The 23,120-nt window shown below is 45.9% G+C and overlaps 1 protein-coding gene across 4 annotated transcripts in view; it reads right to left on the bottom strand.

Moving 5' to 3' along the window:
* The window catches only part of USP13 (ubiquitin specific peptidase 13), a 129,967-nt gene that overhangs the window by 96,656 nt on the left and 10,191 nt on the right, over nucleotides 1–23,120 (bottom strand). For 2 of the 4 annotated variants that reach the window (XM_003734800.6, XM_035273659.3), the window contains exon 2: nucleotides 4,964–5,089. In XM_003734800.6, the coding sequence (XP_003734848.1) occupies nucleotides 4,964–5,089 (126 nt within the window). Of the gene's footprint in view, nucleotides 1–4,963; nucleotides 5,090–6,348; nucleotides 6,460–13,153; nucleotides 13,266–23,120 lie in introns of those variants that run through there. The other 2 variants (XM_035273660.3, XM_035273658.3) reach the window with 2 other exon arrangements.

Below are 23,120 nucleotides of genomic sequence, written 5' to 3'. Positions count from 1 at the left end.
GGGTCACCAGGTTCAGACTGCAGTGTTGAGTCTCTGGCAGATTAATGCAGACAAGATCAGAAAAGCTTTTCAAGAAGCTTTAAATGAAAGAGTCCAGTGACTGAAGAAGGACACAAATGAGAAAGACGGTTTTGTGGTTTGTTTTTTTTAAGAGACAGACTCTCAGCCAGGCAGGGTGGCTCACGCCTGTAATCCCAGCACTTTGGGAGGCCCAGGTGGAAAGATCATGAGGTCAGGAGTTCGAGATCAGCCTGACCAACATGATGAAACCCCGTCCCTAATAAAAATACAAAAAGTAGCCAACTGTAATACCAGCTACTTGGGAGGCTGAGGCAGGAGAACTGCCTGAACCTGGGAGGCAGAGAGGTTGCAGTGAACCAAGATTGTGCCACTGCACTCCATCCCTGGGCAAGAGAGTGAGATTCCATCTCAAAAAAAAGAAAAAAAGAAAAGGAGACAGAGTCTTGCTCTGTTGCCCAGGTGTACAGTGGCCTGCACAGCTCACTCTGTAACCTGAAATTCCTGGGCTCAAGTGATCCTCCTGCCTCAGCCTCCTGAGTAGCTGGGACTAAGGCATGGCCACCATTCCAGGCTAATTATTTTATTTTTTGTCAAGACAGGGGTCTCACTATATTGCCCAGGGTGGTCTCCCATCCTCAAGCCAGGCTCCCACCTCGGCTTCCCAAAGCACTGGGATTACAGGTGTGAGCCACTGAGCCCAGCCAGGTGTGTTCTTTTTAAAGGTGGTAGAAAATTAGCCAGAAGAGGGAGAAGCTGGAGATGTCAGAGGAAGTGGAGTTAATGAAGGAGCAAGTTTCCCCGAGATGGGGAAACAGGACCCTGAAGACAAGCAGAACATCACTTTCGGCTGAGATGGAATCAAAAGTGGAACCAGATGCAGATGAGCTTCCAGAACAAAGGAATAAGTTAGAGGAGCTCCTGTCCAGGGATTCCCTTTTTTCCTGCAAAGTACAAGTCAAGATACTTTTCTGAGAATGATGAGGGATGCACAGAAAAGGCTTAAGGAAAGCATCCAAAGGTGAGAATGGCCGCTCCTGGGAGTGGGTCAGGATACAGACAAGAAGGCTTGCCAGGCAGAGAGGGTGCGATGGAAGAGGAAGGCCGGAAGCTGGCACGGTCTCCGACCCATCGCAGTGTGGGTTCCAGCAGTCCGTGCGTGGAAGTGGACGGTGACATGATGGCATTCTGCAGGATGGCTAGGGAGCAAGGCAAGGGGATCAGGGTCAGCTCAGGTGCGGCGGGCACAGGATGCTGAAAGAACTGAGTCGTGAGAGGCAGGCTAAACAAGTCATGGGCCTGAAGGTCTTCAGAACCCACAACAAATGATCAAAATAGGAATAAATGAGTGGAGATTGTGGTCAGAGAGTACAACATTTAACGTGAAATTCTAGAGCCAGGGCTGACTGCACATATTCACCAGCATTCCACAGTGCTGCGCTGACTTGGTGACCCTCAGCAAGTTTTTAAGTCTCTGGGCCTCCATTTCTTTCTTTTGTGAGTGTGAGTGTGTGTGTGTGTGTGTGTGTGTGAGTGTGTGTGTGTGTGTGTCTTTCCTAAATTTCATCACTTTCTATCTACTCATACGAAACAGACTTCACAAGAATTACGACGTACAACCTAACAGAATCAGTGAATGCAAATCACTCAGTAGCAAGTCAGTACTGAATTCCTGTGAAGCTCATGGTTGCATTTATGCCTTATCTGACTTTCTGGCCTTTCTTCCTTCTCTTCCTCCTGCTCTCCCCATCGTCCAATTTTGAAATCTCTTCTTTGTTAGGAACTTAAACAGAGACTATATTATGAAGGCTAAGGTGAGAAATTAGAGAAACTGCAAAGCAGCACTGATCACTGAGGAGATCCAAAATAGTGTACAAACTACTAGAACTAACGTAAACGTTGAACAAGCACTGCTAAACATAAAATCAACATCTCTTAAGTAACCACATCTCCAAATACCATCAACGACCAGTTAATCTGTAAAACATAAAGGACCGCAGTCATGGTAAAAATATATATATATTTTCACTATTCATAGAGTAGTACAACCTTTCCCAGTGATTTATTGTATCACCCTTTATACACATACACATTTTATATGTGAGTTCCTTTATAGAAAATTACAAAAATTATTGAATGACAAAAAGGAAATGTGAATAAAGATGTATCTATGTTAAATACTTAATAAATATTTATAAAGCACATGCTATCTGATAAGCACTGCTAAGTGCTAAGGACACAGCAGTGAATAAAAGCAAACAGACTCCGCGCCCTCGTCAAGCTTACACAAGGATGCGATTATAGGTTAATCCGTAAATTCAATGTGATGGTCATCACAATCTCAACAGAACTTTTTAAACAGATGAACTAATTCCATAATTCATATAGAAAAATAAATGCCTAAAATACCCAGGAAAATTGTGGGAAAAAATAAACATGGATTCAGCCATAGAATCAGAAAAAGAAAGAAAAATAAATAAGCATGGAAAAACTGGTTACACTAGCAGATAGCAAGGCTCGCCATACCAATGCAGAGACACACAAATTAGATCAACAGAACACAACTGAGAGACCCAAAAGAGACCCAAATGTGAACAAGCTAAAATAGAAAAATGGTAGCCAGGCGCAGTGGCTCCCACCTGCAACCCTGGCACTCTGGGAAGCTGGTGGATTGCTTAGGCTCCTGAGCTCAAGGCTAGGCAACATGGTTACCTGGAAAACATGGCAAAACCCCTCTCTACAAAAAATGCAGAAATCAGCCAGATGTGGTGACACACGCCTGTGGCCCCAGCTACTTGGGAGGCTGAGGTGGGAGGATCACTTGAGCCCAGGAGGCTGTGGCTGCAATGAGCCACAGTGGCACCACTGCACTCCAGCCTGGGAGACAGAGTGAGGCCATGTCTCAAAAAACAAACAAAATGCACGTGTGGGGGTGTGTGCACACATGTGTGCATGTGTGTGCACGCGTGTGTGTGTGCATGTGGGTGCATGCATGTGTGTGTGTGTGTGCGCCTGTGTGTACATGTGCATGCATGCATAAAGGGTGATACTATAAATCACTGGGAAGGTTATACCACTCTATGAATAATGAAACTACTGGTTATCAATATGAAAAAAATGGATTCCCATTCTTCACACAAATAAAAAAACAACCTATAGATGGATTAAAGACCTAAAATGTTAAAATAGTCACATTCACACATACTTAAAAGATACAAAAAACTTTTTTAAACTACTGTAAGAAATGTGATATAGTCTAGCTGTGTCCCCACTCAAATCTCATCTTGAATTGTAACTCCCACGATTCCCCCACGTCATGGGAGGATCCCGTGGGAGGTGATTAAAATATGGGGCAGGTCTTTCCCGCGCTGTTCTCGAGACAATGAATGAGTCTCGTGAGATCTAATGGTTTTAAAACAGGAATTTCCTCGCACAAGCTCTCTCTCTGCCTGCCCATTCCACCTAAGATGTGACTTGCTCCTTTCTGCCTTCCACCATGATTGTGACACCCACACCCCCAGTCACACGGAACTGTAAGTCTGTTAAGCCTCTTTCTTTTGTAAACAGTCCAGCCTTGAGTATGTCTTTATCAGCAACACGAAAACAGACTAGTACAAAATGTCTTTAAGACCTTGAGGTAGGAAACAATTTCTTAGGCAAGACACAAAAAGCACAACTCATAAGACAAAAAGTTTAAGAAATGTAACTACTTCAAAACTCACAACTTCTGTTCCACAGAATAATTCATAAACGAAGTAAAACGACAAGCCACAGACTCGAAGGAAATTTAGTATGTAACAAAGGTTTGGTATCCAGAATGTAAAAATAACTCATCACTCTGATAAGAAAAAGATAAATCCATAAAGAAATAGGCCAATAATATAAATAGGCAAATCCAAAAAGAAAAAACCAGAATGGAAAGTACAAAGAAATGTGCCACATATTTAGATGCCACTTCCTACTCATTAGATTGGCAAAAACAGAACTCTGACCAAGGGTTGGTGAGGGTGTGGGAAAGCGAGAAATCATAATTTCTGCAGATCAGAGTGTAAACAGGTACAACCACTTTGGGGAGAGACTTGGCACTGTCTAGTAAAACATAACATGAGCATAACACCAGCCTGCACTTCCAGACCTACTTCCTGATGAAATCTGGCACATGTGCCCCTAGGAGAAGAATATAAAGTGTTAACTGATGCATTCTTTACAGTAGCAACAAATAGAAACATTCTAAATGTTCATCAAGAGGAAAAGAGAATAAATTACAAGATACAAGATGAAAACCCAAACCGCTATTAAAATGAAGTAAAGACGTCCAGATGTACCTCAGCATGGACAGATTCCAAAAGAAATGAAACTTCTGGATGCTGAGGGGAAAACTCTTCAAGAATTTAAGAGTACGATAGCATTTACCCACATCTCTAAAACATATAAAGTCATGCTATAGATTGTTCTTGAATAGGCGTTTGTTAATAAAACATAATGGAATGCATGACACAGAAAAAGTTCACAGCAGTGGTTACCTCTGGTGAGGGAGAGGGACAAAAGGAACTTGAATTTTTAAAGAAACTATTTCTTGTGCTAAAAAGCAAAACAAAACAAATCTGAAGCAAGAACATTGAAATGTTTTTATTTCTGATTTTTGGATCCATGAATGTGTCTGTATTTTTCTATATTTTTATACCTAGTTTTTTTTTTTTTTTTCTTGTCCAATTAGTCAACCCAGGTCTTCTTAAAAACACCAATCAGAAGTTAAGAGGAAGGAAAATAAAGCTGGTTAAGATAAGGTCCGGGAGAATCTCTGGATCTGGTAAACTGTGCTGCTTCTGTTTCTCATCATCAAGCAGAATGATAAGTGCTGTGGGCAGCGTAAAGCCCCAGGAGAGAAAGCCAGCGAGACAGCGGGGCAGGAGCGGCCTTGAGGCCCGCCCGGAGTGGCTCTCACCTCTCGCACGTGTCTTTTCAGGTGCATGTATACGCTCTGTCCAGTTTTTCGAAAATGTCTTTCAACATGTTCCCTTCCAAAGGCCAAAAATGTATTCATGCATATATAGAGTCCGCCTTCAGAATTCTGAAAGAAAGAGAAAAAGTATATTAGCCAAGGACACCTAGCCAGGTAGTCAGATAGAGAAAGAGGGAAAGGGAAGGAAGGCCAACAGGGCAGGCAGGCGTGGCGAAGGGCCACCAGGGTGCAGCTATCATCCAAGAGCCTCCAGCAGCTCCACAGACACCCACAGCGGTGGCCTCGCCCCAGCCCTGGGCTCCCAGTGCTCATGCACAGCCGAGCCATGGTTTCCCAAATGCCGTCTATGTCCACAGCGAGGTGAGACAGAGGCGCTAGGAAATGAACATGCTTGTCTGACAACAGGGCAAAGGAAGAGAACAATAGAGGAAAGTTGGCAGAAGTTTCACTGTAACATTAATCAACGTTCTTCCTCATTCATTGGTGCAAGTCTCCAGGAATGCAAAGTTTTAGGTCCTTTTAGCAGGAAAGGTTCTGCAAAGGTATTATTCCCTTCCTTAGGTGACACATGACATTCAGTAGCATTCATGAATAAATTATAATAATGTAACACATAAATACAGGTTGAACATCTCCAATCCGGAAGTCTGAAATGCTTCAGTGAGCATTTTTGTTAAAACCATCATGCCGATGTTCAAACAGTTTCAGATTTTGGAGCATTTCAGATTTCAGATTTTCAGGTTAGGGATGCTGAAGTAGTAACTGTGATGCAAATATTCCAAGATCAAAAAAAATCAAAAATCTGAAACACTTCTAGTACCAAGCATTTCAGATGAGGGATCCTCAACCTGTAATAACAGTAAGTACCTAATAAAGGCTCAAATCTTATCATGCATCTTATTGATGCTTCATGTATACTCTTTCCTTCCCTCCCTCCCTCCCTCCCTCCCTTTCTTCCTTCCTTCTTTCTTTCTTTCTTTTCTTCTTCAGCATCTCACTCTGGTACCTAGGCTGGAGTATAATGGCAGGATGGATCCCAGCTCACTGCAGCCTCAATCTCCTGGGCTCAAGACTATCCCACCTCAGCTTCCCAAGTAGCTGGGACTATAGGCACATGCCACCATACCCAGATAATTTTTGTATCTCTTGTACGGATGGGGTTTTGCCACGTTGCCTAGGCTGGTCTCGAACTCCTGGGCTCAAGCAATCCACCTACTTCAGCCTGCTAAAGTGTTGGGAGACAGGTGTGGGCCACCACGTGCAGCCTATGGATATGTATATTATTTCCAATGCTAACCACTGCAAGCTGCTTAGTATTCTACTTTACAGTATCAAAAAAAACAAAAAACTAAGGATAAGTCACTTACCCAAGCGCATAGCATGGAAGTGCTGGAGTCAGCTTTGAATCTTTCTCCTTCTACCCCTCCGTGCCACATTTCAAAGCACAGAATGTTATTTAGTTAAAGACATATTGCGACAATGAACAGTCAAGGATACGTTTGAATTTTAGATACTTGATTTTCTATCTCAATTTCATTCCTCATTTTCTCTCACTTTGCTTAACATGCTTTTCTGCAAACTTAGGCTACAAAATTAGCCATCCTTTCCTCCAAGGAAGTGGATTGTCTCAAGCTATGGTTAGTCTCACCCCTCCAAATAACAAAAATAATAATAAATAATTAAAAATGTAAAACTCACTTTTGAACACCTGTCAAAATTGCCAACAAATGCCTTACAAAATTCCTGACAGTGCATCTCAGTACAGCACAAAACACAATCTCAAAACAGACATTGACGTTTACCAAAATATATTTGAAAATTGTTTAACATTCCAATAATCTTGCTTAAAATTTATTTAAATTCCAATAAAATTATTTAAAATTCCAATAACTGTTTAAAACTCCAATAAAGACTGCTAATTTAAACAATTTTCTAATAACAAAATTCTCCAATATTGTATCTAGAACTTCTAAGTGAGGCTGTAAAGAGTCCTCTCACAGTGCAAACACTCAGCGGCATTAACTCAAGCCTCTTACTGTAGCATATACGTTGCAGTAAGCAAACTAACTAATTAAATAAGCGGTATAAAGATCACAAACAAAGGAGAATAAAATGGTCTGTATTTGCTCATGACAATATAGTCCATATGGAAAAATTCTGAGGAATCTACAAAGCTACAAACTAATGAAAATAACAACTAGTAAGAGCAGTGAGTGGATATAGCAAGATCACTGGATACAAGTTACTAGACCAAAGTCAACTGCAGTTTTATACATCAGCAACAAACACTTGCAAATGACATTTTTAAAGCTCGACTTCAAAATAACATCCAGATCCCAGCACCGTGGGAGGCTGAGGCAGGCGGACTGTTTGAGCCCAGAAGTTCAAGACCAGTCTGGGCAACATGGAGAAACCCTGTCTCTACTAAAAAAAAAAAAAAAAAGCAAAAATTAGCCAGCCTGTAGTCCCAGCTACTCGGGAGGCTGAGGTAGGAGGGTCGCTTTAGCCCAGGGAGGTCAAGGCTGCCGTGAGCCATGATTGTGCCACTGTACTTCAGCCTGGGCGACAGAAAGAGACCCTGTCTCAAAAAAAAAAAAAAAATAGCATCCCAAGAAGCTTATAATTATAATATAGCATGTTCTTCTGGATAACTTTTCTACCTTTACATGAAATCATTTAAATAAAGTTAGAAAAGTCCTTCAACTAGAGACAACATGTTACGTTCATTTGATCAACAGATTAGGTAAGCATTTTCAAAAGAGTTTTCCAAATAAACATGTTCTTTGGATAGATAGACCTCTTAAGAAAAACATATTGCTTCACTATGAGTCAATTATTCATTAAATCCATTAAATTAAACATCATATATTGTAATTTTTTTAAAAAGTTCCATCTCTTCCGATAAAATGTAATTCAGTCAAAGGATTCAAACCAGAAGATTGACTCGGGAAAATATGGGATTTGTAATAGAGGTCTTGCACTGTCACCAGCTGGCTCTATGGCCTGAGACGGACGGCCATATGGGGCTCTGAGCCCCAGTGTTCTCCTCTATAACATGGCCGTAGCAATCATGTCCCACCACACAGGGTTGCATGAAATTTACAGGGGATGGAATACACCAAAGTGCTTTCTGTGCTATATGACAATACATAAATGTTGCTTATTCTGTATTATGGGATAATTATCATTATCTCATTATCTGAATCATTTTATAAGTGGGGAAAACAAGCAAAAGGAAGAATAAACGAGTCTGACAGCCACACAGACTGGGGGTAACAAATATTAACCTGTTGGAAAAAAACACTAGGCTTCTCACTGTAAGATTAAAAAAAACTCACTGTAAGATTAAAAAAAAACAGTAGGCAACTAGTAGAAGAACCAAGAAATCAGCAATCGGAAGAACAAAAATGTTCAAGAACAATATTTTTCTTATTTTTTTTCCTTTTTTTTTTTGAGACAGAGTCTTGCTCTGTTGCCCAGGCTAGAGTGCAGTGGTGTGATCTCAGCTCATCACAACCTTCACCTCCCGGGTTCAAGTGATTCTCCTGCCTCAGCCTCCTGAGTATCTGGGATTACAGGCGCCCACCACCATGCTGGGCTAATTTTTGTATTTTTAGTAGAGACGGGGTTTCACCATCTTGGCTAGGCTGCTCTCAAACTCCTGACCTCATGATCCACCTGCCTCGGCTTCCCAAAGTGCTGGGATTACAGGCGTGAGCCACCCCGCCTGGCCAGGACAGCATTTTTCTAAAGAAAAATATAGAAATACTCTATAATCCAAGAGTTTATAGTTTCTTAAGTAATCACAGCCTTTGCTAATTTCATTGTGAAGAGTTTTTAGGAAATTTGATGGAAATTTACCACACCAAACATTCACTCTCAATTTCTGTAGTCACTTGATAATGTCACTAAGTCCATTATCAAAGAGAAAAATTCTTTGACTCTTAGAGAGGAATAACTACGTAAGGAAGGATTTCATTATAACATCAACAAGTGGCCGGGCTCACTGGCTCAGGCCTGTAATTCTAACACTCTGGGAGGCCGAAGTGGGTGGATCATTTGAGGTCAAGAGTTCGAGACCAGCCTGGCCAACATGGTGAAACCTGTCTCTGCTAAAAACGCAAAAATTAGCCAGGCATGGTGTTAGGCGCCTGTAATCCAGCTACTCAGAAGGCTGAGGTAGGAGAATCGCTTGAACCTAGGAGGCAGAGATTGCAGCGAGCTGGGATCATGCCACTGCACTCCAGCCTGGGCAACAGAGCAAGAAAAACACACACACACACACACACACACACACACACACGCACACACACACGCACGCACACACGCACACACCAGGCACGTTCCACCGGATACCAACACGGGCCCCAGAGGTAGTGTGTGCCTCTCCACATGGGCAATGCTGACAGGGAGGAACTGCCCGACGGACTCACCAGGAGCTCCAAAAATTCAGGGCACCTTAGGACAGAAACCCCTTTCAAACCTATCACATACAGAACAAATGCACATCCCAGTCGAATGGTCTGTGCTTTCTTCTCTCTTGCGCTATTAATGTCTAACTATTGGTTCTGTCATAGACTGTTTTTCACACACAGAGTCTGCACCCCACAGCCTGTGCTCCTAACAGCTTCCTTCTATCCTGATAAAAAGTCTATGTGGATAACTCTCCAAATTGCCTGTGACAAGGCACAGAGAATGCTATACAGCCCGCCATCGAGCTAAGCCGCTTCTCACAGTTTCAACCCCTCAGCCACATCACCACTCAGCCACCTCCTCACTGAGAACACCACTCCAGAAAGCATGGCGAAGTGCATGCCTCCATGCAGACAAAGGGGCAGCCAAGAAATCCGGCAGGTTCAGAACAGCAGAGAAATCCAACTGCAAGAATCAAAGGACAGTGTGTGAGTCTGTTCTCACGCTGCCATCATGAAATACCCAAGACTGGGTAATTTATGAAGGGAAGAAGTTTTGGGGTTTTTTGTTTTTGTTTTTTTGAGACGGAGTCTCACTCTGTCACCAGGCTACAGTGCAGTGGTGTGATCTCAGCTCACTGCAACCTCCGCCTCCTGTGTTCAAGCAATTGTCCTGCCTCAGCCTCCTGAGTAGCTGGGATTACAGGTGTGCGCCACTGTGCCCGGCTAATTTTTGTATTTTTAGTAGAGACGGGGTTTCGCCATGTTGGTCAGGCTGGTCGCAAACTCCTGACCTCATGATTTGCCCACCTTGGCCTCCCAAAGTGCTGAGATAACAGGCGTGAGCCACTGCACCCAGCCTTAGATCTACATCTTATACCAAACACTGTAATAAGGTCCAAATAGATCCAAGAAATAAGCAATTACAAAACGAAAAACAGCAGAATAATATACTTCACCCACTTTTAAAAGAGAAAATAATTTCTGGCCAAATAACTTAAGGATCTCATCAGAGATGATGAGTCTAAAAATGTAAACACTAGTGAATAAGTTTTGCACCACAAAATGCAATGAAACAAATAATAAGCAAGAGAATGGGGAGAGATATAAAGTACAGTAAATAAAGCGTGTGTCCAAACTATGCAAAGACTGATGAATCACAAGATGTCAACATTCAACTTCAAATGAGAATTTTTTTAAAGACCATTTGGTTTCCAATGTGAGAAAATAGGAAAATCAAACCATCACATCCTCACAACCTCCTTAAATAAGCATACAAAGACAATCTCAAGGCACAGGTAAATGCCTCATAAACCAGCAAAAACCATTAAAATTGCACAGCCTGAAACTGCAGGGAAAACCTGTATATCCTCTTCTACAATATAAATTGGTTCAGCCTTCCTAGAGAGCAAAAAAACAGTGACACTTTGACAGAGTATTTCCCCTTCAGGTACAGGCCCAAAAGAAGGAGGAAAAAAAAAAACACTAATTTGTACCAAAATATTCACATATGCACTATCTATAATAAAATAAGGTACCAACCGCCCCAAATAGAGAAGTTAAGAAATTGTGGCATATAAGCACAAGAAAATACTGCAACATTATTTAAAAAGACACTTTTATGATTGTGTGTAATGTGTGTAGGAAATGTTTATAGAAGGCCAGGCGTGGTGGCTCACACCTGTAATCCCAGCACTTTGGGAGGCCGAGGCAGGTGGATCAAGAGGTCAGGAGTTTGAGACCAGCCTGCCAACATGTTGAAACCCCATCTCTACTAAAAATACAAAAAATTAGCTGGTGTGGTGGCGGGGGCCTGTAATTCCAGCTACTCGAGAGGCTGAGACAGGAGAATAGCTTGAACCTGGGAGGCAGAGGTTGCAGTGAGCTGAGATCACACCACTGCACTCCAGCCTGGGTGACACAGTAAGACTCCATCTGAAAAAAAAAAAAGAAGTATATATAATGTGCATAGATATGTAAGTAGAAAAATAACCAATGAAAAAAGAACAGATGCTGATGACCTGAGGTAGGGAAGTCTGCACATTGACAAAGGCCTGAAATAAACTGGAATGTGATCAACGGCTTCATATTTATTGCCTGACTTTCGGGCCTCTCGCCATGAAACCTCCCACAGTTGGTGCTTCTCCAACTGTTGTCTCCACAGATGAGGCCGTTTTTGTTTTTTGTTTCCTGTTGTTTCCATTCGTTAAGGAAAGATACATGGTCCCACTGCACATGACTAGTTCAAAGCTCCAGCCAGATAGGGACCCACTCACACACCTTAAGTTCCAAAAACCCAAACAGGTCTATGTCCTAGGCAAACAGACCCACTGCTCACACACTCCCAGCACTGTGGGAGGCCAAGGCGGGCAGATCACCTAAGGTCAGGAGTTCGAGACCAGCCTGGCCAACATGGGGAAACCCCATCTCTGGTAAACATACAAAAATCAGCTGGGCATGGTGGTGGGCACCTGAAATCCCAGCTACTTGGGAGGCTGAGACAGGAAAATTGCTTGAACCCGGGAGGTGGAGGTTGCAATGAGCTGAGATCGTGCCACTGTACTCCAGCCTGGGCAACAAGAGTAAAACTCTGTCTCAAAAAAAAAAAAGGAAAAAAGGAAATTTTGAAACACTACTCTCCGTGTCGCAAGTCAGCCAACGCACCTGAGGCAGCACTTGCCCAGGGCTCGGTGAACTCTGCCCAAGTCTAGGAGTGTCTCACCTGCCAGGAAAGCACCACCTAAAAGGCCTTCAGGACAGAGGTCTGGCCCGCAGCCTCCACAGCAGCCCACACTGATGCCCCTCACGTGGCGCTTCCCAGACCCCCCACACTCTGCCAGTCCCCACCCAGAAACGATTCCCACAGCTCCCTGCTCAGCCCCTGTTCTGACGGTCCTTGACCCTAAATCTGCTTTTATTTTACACCCAGTGTCATGCCACGGAAATCTATGGCTGTAAGAAACCCAACCTTCCTGCAGTTTGGTGCCAGTACCTTTAGAAGCTGAAATACACATATGCTCCTCAAAGGCAGAAGAACTGTATCATTTATTACTGAATACCAAAAACAGTACCTGGTACAGGGCAGAATCAAACAAACCTTTGTGGGATGAATGAGTTTTCACCTCACCATTCGTTATTTGGTCTCTCTCTCTCAAACTATTCCTCAGTGCCCTCCCGATCTGAATTTAAAATGTTTCATAGTAGAGGTTCCACTTAAAGTCTCTGGCATGACTAAGCAGTGGGAATTCTCAAAATAAAACTCATGGCCACACATAGAAAACCGGCCTGAGGCACCAGCAGAAATACTAGCTTTTCAGGTTTGTTTGGCTGAAGTCCCTCTTAGCAGCTTGGACACTTGAACCCCACTGCCCCAGCTTTCCCACCTGCTATCACCAAGCTGGTCTCACCCAGTTCTTCAGCAAAGAGGCTGCCTTCTCTGCACACCCATCCCACCTGGACCCTACCTGCCTCCCGTGCTCAGAGGGCACCCAGACCAGAATGACCAGTGTGCAGTTTCATGCACAATCTTAAGCTAAATAGGATTCTGATAATCATTTTCGTGATGCACTAACCAGAATCTTGACCAAGATGCAGGACTTTGACATCCAAAAATCACAAGAACGTCAAGAAATTCTGCACAGGGCTCTATAATGATTTCCCTTGACTTCTTCCGACCCACAGTCAAACTGCAAGAAAGGGGCAGCATTAAAAGCCCATGTATTGTTAAAATCGTATCTTCACAGCATTCCAAAATACATACAGTATATACGTAGCCATTCATCCACTGCTTTGTAGTGTGTCACTCTAGTGACTATTCAGAAGTAATGGCAAGGACAAAGTCACTTCTTTTAAATCACCTGCCATTTCAAAGAACATTAAAACCGTGGCAAATATACAGGTCAAGGTTGCAACATGTTTCTGAGTAGCAAGTGAACAACAGTCATTTTAAATAAAAATACACAACACTGTCAATCGGTAGGCGTCCAGAGAATTCTGTTTATGATGTTTTCTTGGCGACCAGCCTCCCCACTGGAAGACAGGAAGGGAGCGTGAGCTTATGGCAACCACGTGCTCCAGGAAGAGCCGCTGCATGACACCTGTTCTTATAACCACACGACACTGTCTCCTGTGGAAAACAAGCGGTCATGGCTGCAAAGAGAAACGTGACGTAGGCAGGTGGAATCACAACAAACCCGCACCAGGACGACTCACACACGGACACCACGGGAAGACTGACTCACACACCTTTGCAAAAGGAAGGTCAAGAAGACCAGAACATGCTATTTTCTAGAACATCGACTGAAAAAAGAGGGGACAGGAAAAAAAGTTAACCAAATGAGCTGCTTGTCATTGTAACAAGAATTAACCCAAATAAATGCCCAAGAACGGATTTGCTGAATAACTTCTGCTACCTCCATGAAATGTAACATGCTTCAGCCACTTAAAACTAACTTGTGGATGAGTATTTACTGACAAGAAGACACGTACATGGTGTATGATGTTATAACATACAGGGCATGCACACTCCTCCTGGTGCGTGATGTGATCTCAGCATGGGGAGACAGTGTGGGAATTGTTTTCTTCCCATTGTCTTTTGGCATTTTTGAATTTCTCTTCAGGAACATAGATTCATTTTTTAATTAAAAAATAAGTAAAAGTTTGTTAACTGAATGTATTTAGATGTTCCCTTTTCTCAAACCTGGCTTTTCTTAGGCTTTAGCCACCCAAGCACATAGCTTTATGGCAGCTACATATTCCCCTGCCCAAAGTAAAGCATGGTGGCAATCACTTGAGATTTTTATTTTTTATTTTTGAGAGAGTCTCACTCTGTCACCCAGGCTGGAATGCAGTGGAGCGATCTCGGCTCACTTCAACGTCTGCCTCCAGGGCCCAAGGGAATCTCCTGCCTCAGCCTCCCAAGTAGCTGGAATTACTGGTGCCCACCACCATGCTTAAACCTCTGGGTTCAAGCAGTTCTCCCATCTCAGCCTCCCGAGTAGCTGGGACTACAGGCACGCACCACCACATCTGGCTAATTTTTTTGTATTTTTAGTAGAGACAGGGTTTCGCCATGTTGTCCAGGCTGGTCTCGAACTCCTGATCTCAAGTGATCCACCCACCTTGGCCTCCAAAAGTGCTGGGATTGGCTGGGCACAGTGCCTGACACTTGTAATCCCAGCACTTTATGAGGCCAAGAAGGGCAGATCACCCGAGGTCAGGAGTACAAGACCAGCCTGGCCAACATGGTGAAACCTCGTCTCTACTAAAAATACAAAACTTAGCTGGGCGTGGTGGCGCATACCTGAGGCAGAATAGCTAGAACCCAGGAGACAGAGGTTGCACTGAGCTGAGATCACGCCACTGCACTCCAGCCTGGGTGACTCAGTCTCAAAAAAAACAGTGCTGGATTACAGGCATGAGCCACTGCACCCGGTCAGTAATTTAAGATTAAAAAGAGATTACCTTGAGATTTGTAGCTGAGGAAATCTTGAAACAAGCAACATAGAGGTGATAAGGAGTGGAGGCCAGGCACAGAGGCTCACATCTGTAATCCCAGCACTTGGGGAGGCCAAGGCTGGCAGATCACAAGGTCAGAAGATCAAGACCATCCTGACTAACATGGTGAAATCCTGTCTCTACTAAAAATACAAAAAAATTAGCCAGGCATGGTGGCGTGCGCCTGTAGTCCCAGCTACTTAGGAGGCTGAGGCAGGAGAATCGCTTGAACCTGGAAGGCAGATGTTGCACTGAGCCAAGATCACACCACTGCACCCCAGCCTGGGCAACAGAGCGAGACTCCATCTCAAAAAAAAAAAAAAAGGGAGTGTAACCTCAGGGAGGCACGTGAGACTATGACTATACCTGGGAAAAATGAAACTAATCAGAGCACTCTACTCCAGTGGCTGCCACTCATGTTTGCAGAAGGGCATGGCCAACGTGGAGAATGGAAAAGAAGCCAGGAGAGTCAGGCCTTGATGCTTCTCTAGAGGCTGAGGAAGGTTCCAGGGGTGTGGGCAAGAGTGTGTTCAGTCCCTCAATGCAAGACAACAGGACCCCGCCTGGGTGGCACCCCAGTGACATTCACATCCTCGTAAAGAGGGCTACCTGGAAGATCATTTCCAGCAGTGTTAAGAGGAGCCTGAGGATTGGGGTCTTTATGCAGATGGGGGGCAGGGCTAGGTCTCCAGGAGGCTGAGACCTCAAAGATGACGAGCAGTCAGGCAAGCAAAGCAGGGAGGGCACCCTCTCCAGAGGCAAAAGCACGTGCAAAGGTCCCAACTCCAGAAAGAGCGTGGCTACTGCTCTGAGGAACAGAAAGCCAGCAGGGTGCTGGAGAGCACAAGCTGGCAGCCGTACAGGAGAGGGCAGCAAAGGTCAGCTCAAGGAAGCCTCGCACGTGGGGGAGAACGGGGCACACGCCAGGGAGAACGGGGCACATGCCAGGGAGAACAAACAGGGTGCACCCCGGGCAGAGGCAAAGCCACTGGAGGCTTCTAAAGTGAGCAGTGCCACAGTCTCAGCTACATCTTTCACTCTGGCTATGGGGAAAAGAATTATGGAGGGGTCAGGAAATAAACGGTTGAGAGACCAGTTTATTTCCTGACAGTCCAGACCCATGCTGTCTAACAGGAGAGCCACACGTGAATATTTAAATTTAGATTATATTACATTAAAAATTCAGGTCCTCTGTGCACCAGCCATATTTCAAGTGCTTTACACCCAAACGTGGCTAGTGGCCGCCCTGCTGGACAGCTCAGACCCAGAACAATTCCATCATCGAAGGAGGTTCTTCCACGTAGCCTTTGTCTAAACAAGGCCAGATGTCTAAACAAGGCCTGGGGAAGGCAGCAGGGGGAAGAGGGACGAGGGCTGACGGCAGAAGCAGGGAAATGGGCAGTGCCAGAATATTACTTTATTTTATTTCATTTCATTTCATTTTATTGAGATGTGTCTTGCTCCTTCACCCAGGCTGGAGTACAGAGGCACAGTCTCAGCTCACTGCACCTCCACCTCCCGGGTTCAAGCGATTCTCGTACCTCAGTCTCTGGAGTAGCTGGGATCACAGGTGTGTGCCAGCACGCTGGCTAATTTTTGTACTTTTAGTAGAGACAGGGTTTTACCATGTTGGCCAGGCTAGTCTCAATCTCTTGACCTCATGATCCGCCTGCCTTGGCCTCCCAAAATGCTGGGGTTATAGGCATGAGCCACCGTGCCCCGCCTGATTTTACTATATTTTTTTGAGACAACGTCTTACTCTTTCGCCCAGGCTGGAAAACAGAGGCACGATCTCAGCTTACTGCACCTCCGCCTCCTGAGTTCAAGCAATTCTCCTGCCTCAGCCTCCCGAGTAGCTGGGATCACATGTGTGCCACCATGCTGGCTAATTTTTGTAGTTTTAGCAGAGATGGGGTTTCACCATGTTGGCCAGGCTGGTCTCGAACTCCTGACCTCAGGTGATCTGACCATCTCGGCCTCCCAAAGTGCTGGGATTACAGGCGTGAGCCACCGTGCCCGGCCAGGATATGATTTTAGGAGAGAGTGCAGTAGGCCTGGAGCTGGATTAGAGGTAGTGGCATGTGGAAAGGGTGGAGGTGAGGACAACTCCTGCCGGTTCTAAGTCATTACTGAGTCCATACGACCACCCTCCTGTCTCTGCTCAACTTTTGCTTTCATCCAGCAGCCACCTACCTATTAATTAACCTCTCAGGTACTTCCATGTCTAAAGGACAGACATGAGTGTTCCCATAACCAGAGCACAGATCTCCAATGCACTCACTTCTAGAGCAAACCAGACAAGAGCTTTAAAATGCAGCCTATACATAAGAAGCAGATGAGTGGTAAGAAAGTCAAGCAAGATTCCTGACCACGGGCAGCAAGCATGCAGCGCACAGAAGTGGGAGATGTAACAGAGAAAAAGCAGTATCAGAAAGCAGGGCCAGGCGCAGTGTGGCTCATGCCTGCAATCTCAGCACTTTGGGAGGCCCAGGCAGGAGAACTGCCTGAACCCAGGAGGTCAAGGTTACAGTGAGGCCAGATCGCACCACTGCACTCCAGCCTGGACCACAGAGTGAGACCTTGTCTCAGAAAACAAATAAACAAAGAAAGAAAGAAAACAGGCTAAATAGCAGGTCACCAGTAAAACAGAATTACCAGAACACAATAGTCGCAAAATCCAAAATCCTGGTTTCAACAGCAGGTCCAGTGAAGTAAATGTGTCCACATAAATGAGATAGGAAAGAACAAACACATATAATCATAGGCCTTGCTGCTAAACACTGATAAACCATATGCGTGGCCAGGAAATGTTCAGAAATCAACAAATATTCATGCAGCAGCAGGCGCGGTGGTGTGCACCTGCAGTCCTGGCTACGCAGAGGCTGAGGTGGGAGGACCACTGAAGCCCAGGAGGTCAATGCCAGCCTGGGCAGCACAGGGAGATCCCACCTCTAAAAACATATAAACACCTCTAGTAAACAAATGTCAAAATGAGAACGCAGTAATGATTCCCCCAGCCTGCTCTGGCTTTGAATGTCTTCCTTTCTGCAGAGGTAAAGGCAGAGTCTCAACAACTAGGTTTTCACTCCACTACAAATGTACTGTTCTATTGAGGCACCGTTTGTTAACTTTTTTGGAAAGTAATCAACCGAATCATTCCTCTGGCTGTTTTGAGCAAGGAGGATGCTGTCCCCCACCGCAGCTGGGGACGGGCAGGGGGCAGGGCACGAGATTCAGCTCCTGCAGCACTCTCAAGACAGGTGGGTGACATGGAAGCCATCGGCATCTGAGCACACCGAACGGAGCCCCTGCAGCGGTTCCCAGCTTACACGTACAAAAAGAACATGTGAAACCACCTTGCCAACAGCATACCTTTTATAGTCCTTGCTTATTTTTATTTTTAAAAGGTGATGGTTTTCTTCAGGATAAAATCCCCCTGAGAAACATGAAGATTGCATTTCCAGGCTAACCCGTAGCCCATCCCTCTGAGCTGAATTTGAGTATGAATAATAGCCAGGAACAGAGTTCCCATCAAAGAGGCCAGCAAGGCTGGGAGTGGTGGCTCATGCCTGTAATCCTAGCACTTGAGGGGGCTGAGGGGGGTAGATCACGAGCTTAGGAGCTCAAGGCCAGCCTGACCAATGTGGTAGAACAGTGTCTCTAGTAAAAATACAAAAATTAGCTGGGCGTGGTGGCGCGCGCCTGTAATCCCAGCTACTTGGGAGGCTGAAGCAAGAGAATCGCTTGAACCCAGGAGGCAGAGGCTGCGGTGAGCTGAGATCACACCACTGCACTCCAGCCTGGCGACAGAGCGAGACTTCGCCTCAAAAAAAAAAAAAAAAAGGCCAGCAAAAGCGTTCACTGTTGGGTAGAGCCTTAAGCAGAATTGCCAAGTAAAAGATGTCTCTTTGGCAACCCCAAGACTCCATAATGCCATTTCATCTTCTTCTTGGAGGGAACCTTACTTCAGCAGTGAGATAGGTTTAACTTAACAACTGTGATTACAGCCACCCAGCAAGGTAAGGCACTACAGAGGGGACACCAAGGCTCACAGGAATTCAGGGACATGAAGCTGGAGTCACATGGCCACGAAGTAGTAAGTGGGGTGGGTTTGAACCCCGGCCAGTCCAGCCCCCTGCGGGCTGCCTGGCGCTGCTGAGAAGCAGATGTCGTTTTGGTGGCAGGAGCCAGGTGGGCGGCTGTCGGCAAGCACACGCTGTCTGTCGAGGGGGCTTGGGGAAAAGAGCAGTTTCTCTTTCTTTTGAGGCTGTTGCATTCAAGGGAAGCAGGAGGGAAGCAGGCAAAGGACAGCAGCCCCAGTCAGGTAAGCAGCTGGCACAGGCGCCCTGCCAGGCTTCCCTCGGGGCAGGAGAGAGGCTCCGGCAGCCTTGCCAGCTCCACCCCCCACATGCAGGACAGCTGGCGTCCCTGGAAGCGGCCACTCCAGACTGACAGCTCCCTGACAAAAGCAATGGCAAGACCCCACGTGCTGGGCTCCAAGGCACTGGTGAAGAGGCTGCAAGTCACAGCAGCCCTCACGGCCCACTCACCCCGATCAGCCATGTCCAGCAAGCTAGGCACCTAGAGAGAGGACCCACGCCACTGAGGCTTCCTCCAAAGATCAGGCTGGACCCTCCGCGGCAGAACCTGCCCCAAATGGCACCTCCAAAGGAGCAGGTCAGCGGCTTTCCGCAAAGGACACAATATGTGAATTACAATACGTGAATTAATTATGACACAATATGTGAATTACAACATGTGAATTAATTATGACACAATATGTAAATTACTTCTCTTTTATTTGAGACAGAATTTCACTCTTGTCGCCCAGGCTGGAGGGCAGTGGCTCGATCTCAGTTCACCACAACCTCCGCCTCCCAGTTCAAGCGATTCTCCTGCCTCAGCCTCCTGAGTAGCTGGGATTATAGGAATGCGCCACCATGCCAGCTAATTTTTTTTGTATTTTTAGTAGAGACGGGGTTTTGCCATCTTGGCCAGGCTGGTCTCAAACTTTTGACCTCAGGTGACCTGCCCGCCTCAGCCTACCAAAGTGCTGGGATTACAAGCATGAGCCACCATGCCCAGCCTTTCCTTTCCAATCTTACCACATGAAGCACGCACGAATCTGCACCTCAAGCAACATCTCCGTCCAGAGGCACATTCAGATTCATTACATTCTTGTCACTGTTGCACTCTCCTGATGTTCTAGCCCGAAAAATAGGTGCCCCGTTCACATCTTCCCTGTGCACGGGAACAAGGGGAGTCCTAACTGTCACCACAACACTGAACAGACCAGACAGAGGCCTGACCTGCGACTACAGAGCCCAGCCCTCCGTCATCTCCTTGAGGGCCCCGTGTGAGATCTTGTACCCAGTGCCCTAGAATCACAACATGTGAAACACAATTCAAGCACCCAAGACTCTTTTCCCTGCTTTCCAAGGGTTAAACCTATGATGTTTCAGATAATAAGATAACATGAAAATACCAAATTGGCTACTTTTAATAACATTTTTTGTTCTAAAATATATGCCCATGATCTTTAAACACACACAGAGAGAGGGAGAGAGAGAGAGAGAAAATTAGGCTGGGAACAGTGGCTCATGCCTGTAAACCAAGCACTTTGGAAGCCTGAGGTGGGTGGATCTTTTGAGGTCAAGAGTTCAAGACCAGCCTGACCAACATGGCAAAACCCCATCTCTACTAAACATCCAAAAAAAAAAAAAAATAGCCAGGCATGGTGGCGCACACCTGTAATCCCAGCTACTTGGGAGGCTGACGCAAGAGAATCACTTGAACCCAGGAGGCGGAGGTTGCAACGAACCAAGATCATGTCACTGCACTCCAGCCTGGGCAACAGAGCGAGACTGTTTCAAAATAAAAAAAGAAAATCAGAAAAGATGCAGGCTTAATGGCACAGGTTCACAAATGGTGCAGTTTTCAGTTCTCTACTCTTTTCCTTTTAATTCTCCAAGACCTCAGCTATTCCACATCTTCCACCATCTGTATTCCACCCATGACAGAGGCATATAAAGAGAAAGCAAAGGAAAACAGATATCCAACTCAGCTTCTGGGGTGGGACAAGTCCTCACAGAGAACACCTGAGCTGGCTTTAAAGGACCAACAGGGCTTTTCTGGGGGGCTGAAGGCTGAGAAAACACGTTCCTGTGAATGCAGGTGCATGAGTGAGCACATGGAGGGCAAGGGCAGGGAGCACCTGGAGAATGGAAAACCCACTGGGACAGAGAGTGTGCAGACGGCAGGAAAGTTGCATCAACAAGGTGAACGGAGGTGATGTCCCATGTCAGAAAAGTCTGAATGGCGCCACTGAGGATTTCAAGCCAGGAAAATTATATGATCAGACCCCTATTTTAAAAGCTATCTGAGGTCAGGTGTGGTGGCTCACACCTGTAATCCCAGCACTTTGGGATTGCTCTGTAATCTATGAGGTAGACAGATCACGAGGTCAGGAGTTCGAGACCATCCTGGCCAATATGGTGAAACCTTGTCTTTACCAAAAGTACAAAAATTAGCCAGGTGTGGTGGTGCACACTTGTAGTCCCAGCTACTCAGGAGGCTGAGGCAGGAGAATCGCTTGAACCTGGGAGGCAGAGGCTGCAGTGAGCCAAGATCACGCCACTGCACTCCAGCCTGGGTGACAGAGCGAGACTTCGTCTCAAAAAAAAAAAAAAAATAGATATCTGAGAGTGCAGTGTGGTGGACTGAAAGGGAAAGCAAGGGGTTGTTAGGAAGCTTCTTTAAGCGTCCAGGCGTGAGGGGATGAGGACCTGAGCCTCAGCAGTGCAAGGGACAGAGGAGGATGTACTAGGCGTTGGCGAGAAATGGGATGTGATGCTAAGAGAGACCGTAAGCCAGCCTTGTTCAAAGCAGAGCTATTCACAGGAGCCAAAGGTGGACGCGACCTGTGTCCCCAGCAGCTGACTGGGTTTACACACATAGCAGGGTCCCATCCTGCTGGACAAAGCAAGAAAACTGACGCAACAGCACCATCAGCCTTGAGGACACGACGCCAAGCAAGACAAGCCAGTCGAAAAGGACACACACTGCGTGATTCCACCGGCACACAGCACCAGAGTGGCCAGATATTAGTGACAAAAAGTAGCACGGGGCTTGCCAAGGGCTGAGAAAGGGGGAAAATGGGGGCGATTGTTTCATGAGTACAGAGTTTCTGCTTTGCAAGATGAAAAGAGTTCTGAAAACAGCGGCAATCACTGCAAAACAGTGTGAATGCACTGAAATGTCACTAACGGGACATTTTTAAATGGTTATGGTGGTAGATTTTATGTTATATGTATATTATCACAATTTTAAAAATAAAAAGAAGGAGAGGGAGATAGAACAGATGATACTATTCATGTCTCAACCTGGGGCACTAAAAGAGAGGGCAGCACCTCTAACCGAGCCCCAGATCATAGGAAGAGGAATGGTAGGGATGCTCCTCTAACTGAGCCCCAGATCATAGGAAGAGGAATTGGGGGGTGGTCCTGTAACTGAACCCCAGATCATAGGAAGAAGAATGGGGGGTGCTCCTATAACTGAACCCCAGATCATAGGAAGAGGAATGGAGGGTGCTCCTCTAACCAAGCCCCCACACCATAGGAAGAGGAATGGGGGAGCGCTCCTCTAACCAAGCCCCAGATCATAGGAAGAGGAATGGGGGGCTCCTCTAACCGAGCCCCTGTTCATAGGAAGAGGAATGGGGGGGTGCTCCTCTAACAGAGCCCCAGACCATAGGAAGAGGAATGAGGGGGCACTCCTCTAACCGAGCCCCAGATCATAGGAAGAGGAATGGGGGGGCGCTTCTCTGAATCCTAGATCATAGGAAGAGGAATGGGGGGGCACTCCTCTAACCGAGCCCCAGACCATAGGAAGAGGAATGGGGGGGCTCCTCTAACCGAGCCCCTGTTCATAGGAAGAAGAATGGGGGGTGCTCCTCTAACCGAGCCCCAGACCATAGGAAGAGGAATGGGGGGGCACTCCTCTGAGCCCCAGACCATAGGAAGAGGAATGGGGGGGCGCTCCTCTGAGTCCTAGATCATAGGAAGAGGAATGGGGGGCACTCCTCTAACCGAGCCCCAGACCATAGGAAGAGGAATGGGGGGGTGCTCCTCTAACCGAGCCCCAGATCATAGGAAGAAGAATGCGGGGGTGCTCCTCTAACTGAGTCCAGATCTTAGGAAGAGGAATGGGGGGGACACTCCTCTAACTGAGTC

Source organism: Callithrix jacchus, chromosome 15 (assembly GCF_049354715.1).
Source record: "Callithrix jacchus isolate 240 chromosome 15, calJac240_pri, whole genome shotgun sequence".
Lineage (NCBI taxonomy): Eukaryota > Metazoa > Chordata > Mammalia > Primates > Cebidae > Callithrix > Callithrix jacchus.
The sequence above is the reverse complement of the archived record's forward strand: the minus strand, read 5'-3'. Positions and strand labels throughout refer to the sequence as shown.